Genomic DNA, 10,349 nt, shown 5'->3' with positions numbered 1-10,349 from the left:
AGCTTACTGGTGGTTATCATAGAGTCAAATATGTTAGTCTCTGCTACAAATTTTGTCAAGAAATAAATTGTCATTAGGTTCCCATTTCCCGCATTTAACTATTGGAGGCGAGGAAACAAGTTGCCTGCTTCGCCTGACGTTGGCGAGCGCTCGAGACAAAGGATATTGGGGTGATGTGAGCCGTCCCTCACAGCAAGACGGGTGCAAGTTTAAGCTTGAGCCCATGCGCGGTGTGCAGGTGGTCAGCGCAATGGTTGAGCAATGCAACAAAGGCATTGAGCACCGTCACGCTTGTTACATGCTGTCTTACTCATCCATATGTGTTGTTGAAGTACTGAAACACTATCTGGGCTTCAACGCATGCATTTGAGCTACTTTTGCTGTGCTAAATAGGGTTGTGCGTTTTCGGATAAACCCGAAGAACTTCGACAAACACTCGCCGGTGATATCTTTCCGAATTCGGATTTATCCGAAAAACTTTAAGGCACGCAGCCTTAAAATACTCGAGAATGGCTTCTGTTCCTTGGACATACCAATGGATTTCGCCGCGAAAATTGCACCACATGACATCTCTAGAAGCACAAGCCAAAGCACAACAAACAGGGCAGCAGATACAAAAACAAACTCAAAACACGTTTTCCTCATAAGAAAATGTTCGTTTAGTGCAAGCAGGTGTCGAAATATACACAGTGCTCAATGTTAAATGTTAAATACATAAAAATTTGTAGCTATCTAAACTTAAGATGTGCTACCCAATGAGGTGATGGATTCACACAGAGGTAGAGCTTCCTGGGCTTCTAGTCTATGGCGCATTTGGTTTTTACGTTTCGTCATTGTATGCTTGACATTATACTGAAGAGGACAAGCGACCTGACGCAGTTGCGTCTTTTAGGAAGGACCACTGCACAGTGGCTGACAAGTGGGACCGTACTGTCAAAAGGAACATTGCCAATGAACTGCAGTATAACAGTGATTCATTCTGGGACTGGATGCAAATTATGAACCCCAACGTAAAGACCGATTTGCCCTGGACATTCGAGACTTATACTTGTCATTGATTGCCCTAGATGTGCCTGATACCAGTGATACTCTCCGACCTGCAGCAGACTTTTTGTAGTGTCAGACATGCGATGTGAAAGAAGTCGTTAGGCCGACGGTGTTCTGGCACATGCATGTCGACGGCTGGCCTCTCCTTTCAGGATGTGCACTGTACCTCCCAGACTTCCCACTATCTATTGCGAACGTTCCGTGTCGTGAACAAGAAGGAGCATGCCACCGTGGTGGATGAAAACATTGAAAAGAATGCGTATACATATTACAAGTTGTAATCAGCGACAATGATTGTTGTTCTAGTTGTTTGATAATGCTTTTTTAGTGCGGACAGTCTGCTCTTGTTTGTATTAAAGGACGGTTTCATAAATTTGGGAAGAAATTTATGAAGCCAAAACTCGAAAAAACTCCATTTTTGGGGCATGTAAAGCGGTTGTTAAACTGAAACGGACCAAGAAACTCTCTATGTCTTTAAAAAATAAACTCCGAAAAACATCCTCCGAATTTATTCGCGAATAAACTCACAAAACACAGAAACCTAGCTGTAATATACCGTATTAAACATGGAAAAGAGCAACATGTGACTGATTGATGAGTTTTAACGGCCTTCAGATAAACTTTATCTGAAGTAACCAGGTGCCCTCCACTGTGGGGTCTTTTGTCTGCGGCAGATAAAAGACCCCACAGTGGAGTGCACCAGGTTACTCCGACCACCAGTGGTCCTTTACACGCACCAAAGGTTCGGGCACACCAGCGCGTTTGCATCATTCAGCTGTCGGAATACGGCCGCCACGACCGGGATTCGAATCCCAGATCTAGTGTTCGTGGCTGGTGACAAACAAGACTTAATTTTTTTTCGACACTGAGGATCGCACGATAGAGTTTCAGAGACAGGACGATGCCACTTTCTCGAACACAGACAGCCAGTCTCTGCAACAGCTGTTGCTTGAAATAGACGGATATGTCGCGCTTCACGCTTTTAGCGGCTCGGGCTAGTACACCACGAACGCCTTGAAATGCTGACTTCCGCACTATCAGGAAGCCTACGCCAATGCATAAGTGAATGACGCCAGTGACGTGTGTCTGTGTGCTTTCTTTGTGAGTGTACCTTTGCGCTACAATGTGTCCTTAAGCAAGCACCAACTAGCCCAACAACAAGTCTTCCTGCATACCATTCAGTATGAAAGCGGAATCAAAAGAGGAGACCGAATCTGAAGGTTATCACGTATACATATAGTCACAGAGAGCTTTCTAGAGCGACATTTCATTGTTATATGTTTCTTCTTCATAGGACAGTTGCGGCATTTCGAGCAAGACTCGCGTACTCCTGGAGACACCGCCTACGTAACATCGAGAGTGGCGGGGCAGCGCTAGGGATCAGCAAACCGAAGACTGACTTCGTCGTTGCAGTCGAGCGGCCAGCAGCTGCTGAGTCGAACAACGCCATGTGTTCCTTGATGGTGACGAGAATGTTCTGGTGCAGTAGGCTATCTCGCTTTTTCGGATGCCTTTTCATCAGCAACCTAAACGGAAAGACGTTGAAGAAAGCTACTGCCACGTGGAAGAGCCCGTACACCCTCTACGCAGCTCTTTGGTTTTCGATATTTGTGGGATACCAGACCATCGCATTGGTATCCACGTCGAATTCCGTTGATATACACAAAACATTTCCCCGATACTTGAGGTTTGTTTCTTACGCTGTCAGTGTGGCGAAGGTGTGCGTCAATTACGTGTGCTTTTGCCTGGGTTCGGAAGGCCTGCTCGAGTTCTTACGGAACGCGACGGTGTTCGAGAAGTCAACCTCGTTTTCACCCAAAGTCAAAACGAAGCTCAACCTCGGTCGACGCCTGTTTAACGCGACGGTCAGGACTGTCCTCGTTGCATCTTTCATCGGTGCATTTTGCATCGCTGTCACGGAAGGCATGAGAAAGCTCCCTTCGGCGCCCTTGCATTGGCGGCTGGGGATTGGAGCGGTGGTTCTTGGCAGCGAATTAGCGTTCTTCTTGTACGACTCTCTGGTGCACGTCATCACGACGCGTTGCTCGGAAGTAATGCAACGGTACCTCGAATCCGAGTTGGCGAGGCTCGAAGCCAACTGCACGACGGACACTCACTACGCACAGTTGAGCTCAGTGTCGAAGATTGCCATGGTTCGCGTGAACGTATGTAAAATAAAGGCTCTCAAAATAAGCCTCGACAAGATTTGCGGCCCAGCGATTGTGGCTTCCTCCACCAGTCTGCTAGCGTTGCTCTGTCTGAACGTGTACAGATCGTTCACTCTGGATGTGCATGAATTGGAGCTTTGGTTGCCGATCGTGTATACGGTCTACTGTTGCTTCTGCTTAGTCGACATGGCGTTTGTGAGCGACGACCTTGCAAAACAAGTAAGAGACGCTTGTCAGTATTAGAGCACTCGTTGAAGTAAAGCACATTGCAATTATTTTATGTAATAAAGGTAATCGTGCGGAGTTATGCCGGTATACTAACGCTTTGAGTATAGCGGTAACTCTTTGCCGAAAGTTTGCTATTTAGATAATGTCTTTGAAGACATAAAAAAGTGTTACCGACCGCGCAACGTAAACTAATACTGCGGAGTTTATTCATCGTGTCAGTTCGTTGCAGTGAATTGCATATGCTGTGATGATAGATGAAATGTGAATATCGTAACAACAACAACAGCAGCCGCAGCAGCAACAACTGAGGAATTCTGCTTGCTTAGAGTTGCAAGGTAAAAGTGGCGGCAAAGAATAAAGAAAATTGCGACTTCAAAATGCGCATTCTTGTTACCGTTCACCACCTTTGGCGAAATGAATAAAACGTGCACAAATTATGTTTTTCAGGCAAGGAAGATAAAGGACACCGCCAAGACAGTGACAATGCTGTACTCACCGAAAGAATATCTTCAACAGGTGAATGCTGACTTTCAACAAAAATTAACACCGCCGAGGCCATGGAATTTCTCACAGGCGTTTCTGTCTTGTTGCAGGTGCGATATCTTCACAGCACCATCGAACCAGAGGAAATGTGTTTCACCGGTTCAAACTTCTTCCGCCTTGACAGGGGACTTCTTCTTACGGTATGTAAAAGAAAAATTGCGTTTTGCGTTCTGTGCGAAATCAAGAGTACCGAAGTCCCTCCTCCGCTCCCCCATCTGAAGTTTACTTCCTTCCTCTGCCTCACCGATCTGGCACAGAAATAAAACTGAGAGAGGTTGATTGACTCGAAGTCTTAGCGCATGAAATCGATATTAAAAGGGCAGCAAATAATTAATTTTAATTCTGAGGTTTTATTTACCAAAACCGCGATTTGATATGAGGCGCACGGTAGTGGAGGAGTGAGGATTAATTTTGACCACCTGAGGTTAGGTTTTTAACGCGCACCCAATGCAAGGTACATGGGTGTATTTCCATTCCGCCCCTATAGAAATGCGGCGGCCGCGGCCGGTATTTGATCCCGTGCCTTCGGCGGTAAGTAATGACGATGAGACGAAGATAAAGCGTAGGAATTAGTCTCAGAATATTCCGCCTGCACAGTAGCCGCCGGTGATGCCTCAGATGAGGAAATGCAGTGTGGTGGCCCTCTTGGACAAAGGAAGACGAAGTATCTCGAGCAGCAGTTTATAACCTACAAAGTCACAATTTCCCAAAATATGCGATTGCGTGGTTGGCAGAATTATTAAGAGCAAGATAATTTTGTCGTCAGATACCTCGCAGAAAAACCGGCCTGCATTCAGCCAAAATGCTCCACATTAAAAGGGACTACTGATAGCCGTGCGTTGGAGGGAACTATCTCAAGCATATGTGATAAATGGGAGATAGGTATCGAAGTTAGTGTGGCCGCGGGCCGGATATGCATCGAGATTATGTCGATGGACAAAGTTCGGTGAAAGCACTTAGGGACACCGTTGGTTTTAAATGGCGCGCTGATGTGGTTTTCTGCACGGTGTCGGATAAAAGACGTCAGCGTGAACATTACAAAGGAACGTCTTGTCACGATAATCCGAAAGAAAACGAGGTACACCTTGCTGGAAGACAATATCGTGCATCAGTAAAGAACCGACTATGCACTGGGCGCCGCCCGTAGGCAGAGTGACCTTGGACAGAGTCTTAGTGCTGATGTGTTTGGGCGAGTTTCGCATTCGAGTTAAGGTCACGAAATTGGCCGTTTATCATCTGGCTTTGCTGCAAATGTGTAAGCGCAGAAGTGTGGTGGTGCTGCGTCACGGCATGCAAAGAAAAAAATATTATCTTGTTTTGGATGGGAAAGCCTATTTGCGAAGCAATAATTTTTGCAACAAGGCTGTTAGCGCGCCTAGAGAGAAACGCTTAAAGAAGTTATATGCTAGTTTCTATAATTTTCAGAATAAAGCTCATCCCTCAGAAGTCTTTGTGTCGTAACGTGGCAGAGTGTTTTGACACTGTTACAATCTTTAAGGGAGGTTTGGCATCCATCTTCCTTACAATTGGAATAAGGTTACGTGTAATGACACTTTGCTGCACGCCGAAAACAAGTTTGGACAAGAACAAAGTATAAAATGTGCTGACGCCTTCTTCTGTGAAGAGAAGGCAGTGCTATGGGAGGCAGTGCTTCCTTCAAGCAGGAAGCTTTGTTAGCATAACTGTTTGCACTGCGACATCATTTCTGCTGCAGTCTAGTGACTTCATTATATATATAGTACGTTAAAACATTCCTGTAATTAAAATTAAGCTAATAAATCTGCAGTATATTTCTTTAGCACAATTTATCGTACAGAAATTGCATTGACGAATTGAACCACATTTTGGCAAAAGTCTGGAGAAATCCAGCGAATTTTCAAAATCCAAGTTAGGGGAAAATTGGCTTCACAGGTGACAGCACTGGGTCTATAACACATGCTTGATGCGTGCATCTTGTGGAATGATAAGCAACTTTATTCCGCAACGAACTTTTTATCCAAGTGTACTCTTGGCGCGCAGTGAGGACATGTACTGTCTGTTCCCAACAGGCCTTTGTTGGCAAGGATAGAAATACGTCATCCAAGCTTCGATTTCGTGTTTGAGGGGACCGAAAAAATTCACTTTTGTTGGACGTTGCGGGAACTGATATTATTAGCGCCTCCCTGGGTCTGCTAAAAGACAGCTCGATTGAGGATCCGTCACATTACTATATAACGCGGTAACGCCATCTGCAAGATGGCAGAAAGAATACGTCAACATTGGAACATTTAAAGCATTTTAACATCAGATCTTGAGATGCGCAGAGTCACACAACTTGCATTGAATTCGTAAGTCGCTTGTGGACTTGATGTTGGGGAGAACGCGAAATGCCGTGAAGTGGAATAAACTATATCGGCGGCGTTCGTGGGTAATTCTTTCGGCATTTCGATGGCGCCTGCATAACGAATTGGTGATGTGGGCACACCCGCGATCCCTGTTTCTGCGTCCCGAGATAGCGAGCTTCGGAGGTAAGAAATATTCAGAGCGTCGCTTAAGTAAACGGTCCGTAGAATCGTTCCCAAAATTCTGTCCTCCTTAAGATATTCTTCGATATGGGTAATTATAAATTTCGGCAGACGGGGTTTTTCGAACCTAGCCAAGGAGTCGTTTCTAGCTGGGTCGCGTTAATAAATGGCTGTTTAGTTCTCTTTCGTGGTCGACAATATCGCAACTAATTTCCAGCCCGCATCATCATATAAGTCTGTATTTGTGTCCACTGCAGGACGAAGGCCTCTCCCTGTTCGAGGGCGGTAGTGGCCGAGCACTGCACCAGGCAGGTCAATTCGTGCTCTGGTGAGGGAATGCCTTTGTTCAAGCCTGGTGGGCCTTCCTAATCTGGTTGAACTTGGACTAGTGTAGCCCCACTGGCTCTCGGCAATTTTTTTGCCAGTGTCAGGCGTCATTTCAAGCCTGAAAATGTAGTGGACTGGAGGAGGATTCGAACCTTACGACCTTCGGATTAGAAGCCCGGTGTTCTACCTCTGCTCCACGCCACCACCTTGCATACTTGTAGCTAAATTGTCATATTCTGCTCCTGTTGAGTACTCTGCTTCGAAATCTTCACTAAGAATGTACTGGTCCTGTAACTCGTCCAGAGTTGTTAGCAACAAGACGATCATGCTTACTTGAACGTTTTTTGACGTTGATGGTTGGCGCGACCGTAAGAGATAACGGCAACTTCGAGTTCTGCGCTTGTGGTGCAGACCACTTGCCCTGGAGTCTCTCCATCGCACATAGAGCTGCGAGGTTCAATTCTTGAACCCTGGCCTTTCAAATCCGCGTTTATTTGAGAATTCGCCGTTTGCAACGCGAAGTTGCAGAGTCGAGTCGGTCTGTAAGGCATGCGGAGACCAAGACGAGCTGGAATGTAAGGTTTGGGCATCAAAATTTGGGGAAGGGGGGTGACGCAGGAAATAAACTACACGGAGATGAACAGTAGCCCTAGCTGCTTAACCTCCTGTTCTTTGCCTTCTATAGCCGGAGGCCTTCATTCAATCACATAAAATGCCACATATTTAATGTAGACACTATCAAGTTTAAAAAGATCATAATTATGCTTTAAATTCATACATTGCAATTATGTCTAGGAGCCCAAAAATGTTGCCATGTCGTAGTTTCTGTGCTAACCTGCTTTATATACACAAGAATAGTAAAAGAGATGTTGGCACCAGGTAATGATTCCGGCTACTGCTCATCCGAAAAGACAATAGGACGTTATGAATCCACGCAATGCGTAACAAATAAAACGGCGGAAAATGAGGCAGATAATAAGGTCTGATTCTCGAGGAACGCGGGCAGGAATGTCAGAAAGAATGTCACATGAATGGAAGAATGGTTATATAAACTATGATTGCTTAAAGAAAAAAGAAACATTGCACACAAGAATCACCTTCACCGAAAAAAACGGCACACTTCCGTTGACATGTTTGATCCAGATAACCCTAAACTGTATGTTGCTTTTGTTTTTCAGGTGACGGGCTCCGTAATAACCTTCGCTGTGATATTAATGCAGACGGGTGGTGATTTGAAACGTCGAATGGGACTGAACTGAAGCAAAGTGCCGGCAAGACCAAGTGAACACCTCCACACGTTCACGCAAACACTATGATAAAGGTGAATTACTGGAAGTGAATAAATGTGCTGGCAGTGCGCACAAATGGATGCGATACGTGCGTAAACTCTCGCATTACGTTGAAAATGTGACAGGAAGGTACGGCACCAACATGGTGTTCTATTCTACGCGGAGGTCAAGCTTGTACTGCCCGGCAGTTGGAGGGCAGAGGCGTTGGAGTTACTGTTGCCTACGCAAATGAATAACACCTTATCAGAATCAGGTGACTGCACCGTTCTGGCTGACTGAAGGCGTGCCTAGTGCGTGACTCATGGGCCCCCTGACGGCGCAGCCAGTGAGAAGGAGGTGGCGCCACGTCATGAGTGTTGACCAGTTAGAAAAAGTTAAAAGGTGACTTTAGGTGGTGCAAAATGAATTAAGGGGAAATGAAGTTATTGAAGGTGAATTAAAGTGGATTAAGGCTGGTACAAATTAGAGCAAGGTGAATAAAGGTGAATTAAGATGCATTAGGTTGGTACAATTCAGAACAAGGTGGATTAAAGTGGATTAAGATGAATTAAGGTTGGTACAAATTAGACCAAGGCGGATTCAAGTGGATTAAGGTGGATTAGGGTTGGTACAAATTAGACCAAGGTGGATTCAAGTGAATTAAGGTGGAATAAAGTGGATTAAGGTGGATTAAGGTTGCTAGAAATTATAGCAAGGTTGATTAAGGTACAGTTGTGAAGAACACGTGACATTGTGTGACGTCACGTGTCATGAACGTAACGAATTAATTCGAGAATCATAATGCTTTCACATTCAGATCACGTAAGGATACTTAAGTGACTGTCAATTTTTTTTCCGAAGCGGTGTGATGTGTTTGATTTACATTGCCTTGATAAAGTGTACACAGCCCGACGGGCTGCCGCCTTAACACACGTCTCAGGGAGCATACACGCGCAATCCGAGTAACCCCTCGCCATGCACTGCCGCGATCGTTAGTGCGACAACAGTTTCACGTACTCATCGAAGCTGCTATTCGGCCCGAGGGCAGTCAAGAAAAAAACACCGCCCAAGCACTCCGTACATATGGTTAACCAGCGAAGCTGAAACGTGCGGCCCCGTTGTTTAGCAGTGGGTTAATCCCGACGCTGTATTGAAGCGTTTCTCAATTATTGGTTACATGTTAGTGTTTCTAGTGGAACGTAATCGCCAGTGGCGGGCGGATTCTGCTAGCCACGACGCCGAGCTAACTCGAGATATCGAACGCATGCGACAATGGCGAGCCGAGGAGGCGTCGTCGCAGGCAGAGCAGCGTCAACGTGGCAATGGCGGGAACGCGTTCGCCTGGGCCAACGTCCGCTTTCGGCGGGAGTTTCTCGAGCGGCACTTTGGCTTCGGCTGCGACGAAACGTCCACGTTGAAATCGCGAAGTGGAACGCAAGCGCCAATGGCGGGCGGATGCTGCTAACCACGACGCCGAGCTCACTTGAGATATCGAACGCATGCGACAACGGCGAGCCGAGGAGCCGGCGTTGCGGGCAGAGCAGGTACGACGCAGATAACGACCTCACTACCGGCGCAGACAATGGAGACGTTTAGCGAAACATGGGACGAACGGTTTTTTCGTTTCGCCTAGCCATATACAGCTTTCGCTGTGAAATATTGTGGTATGCACATCACTAGATATGGTGATTGATTGATTGCTTGCTTGATCGATAAATGTTTATTGGCACACAAATAAATTTCACACCAAATAAACAAACATATCTAGGCCAATAACAGTAACGGCCAGTATATAGGGTCTGATTCTGACACGCACTCATAAGTACCTATCTATAGGATGCAGCGGCCTGTCAAAAGGGGCCGTATACGTAAAACTATTATATTCTGATTTTGTTACAATCTTTCTGACGTCAGATTTATGTAACCGCCAGCGCAAGCATCGGGCGGTGACCTGCAGCGTTGTTTGAACAGCCCAATCAAACGCTATCCTCGTGTATAGGAGGTAACTTTTTATTGCTTTCAAAGCGAATATTATCATCATCATCAGCCTATATTTATGTCCACTGTATAACGAAGGCATCTCACTGCGATCTCCAATTACCCCTGCCTTGCGCTAGCTGATTCCAACTTGCGCCTGCAAATTTCTTAACTTCATCACCCCACCTAGTCTTCTGCCGTCGTCGACTGCGCTTCCCTTCTCTTCTTGGCATCCATTATGTAACTCTAATGTTCCACCGGTTATCCATCCTACGCATTACATGGCC

The 10,349-nt window shown here is 45.9% G+C and overlaps 1 protein-coding gene across 1 annotated transcript; it reads left to right on the top strand.

The window, feature by feature from the left end:
- The first annotated feature begins 1,948 nt into the window (after window positions 1–1,948).
- LOC119459680 (uncharacterized) lies at window positions 1,949–8,133 on the top strand. Its single transcript, XM_037721338.2, has 3 exons — window positions 1,949–3,959; window positions 4,037–4,126; window positions 7,996–8,133. The coding sequence occupies exon 1, from the start codon at window positions 2,325–2,327 to the stop codon at window positions 3,456–3,458; it is 1,134 nt and encodes a 377-aa protein (XP_037577266.2). The 5' UTR covers window positions 1,949–2,324; the 3' UTR covers window positions 3,459–3,959; window positions 4,037–4,126; window positions 7,996–8,133.
- The last annotated feature ends 2,216 nt before the right edge of the window (window positions 8,134–10,349 follow it).

Source organism: Dermacentor silvarum, chromosome 7 (genome assembly GCF_013339745.2).
Source record: "Dermacentor silvarum isolate Dsil-2018 chromosome 7, BIME_Dsil_1.4, whole genome shotgun sequence".
NCBI lineage: Eukaryota > Metazoa > Arthropoda > Arachnida > Ixodida > Ixodidae > Dermacentor > Dermacentor silvarum.
Note: the sequence above shows the minus strand (reverse complement) of the source record. Positions and strands in the feature narration are given on the sequence as shown.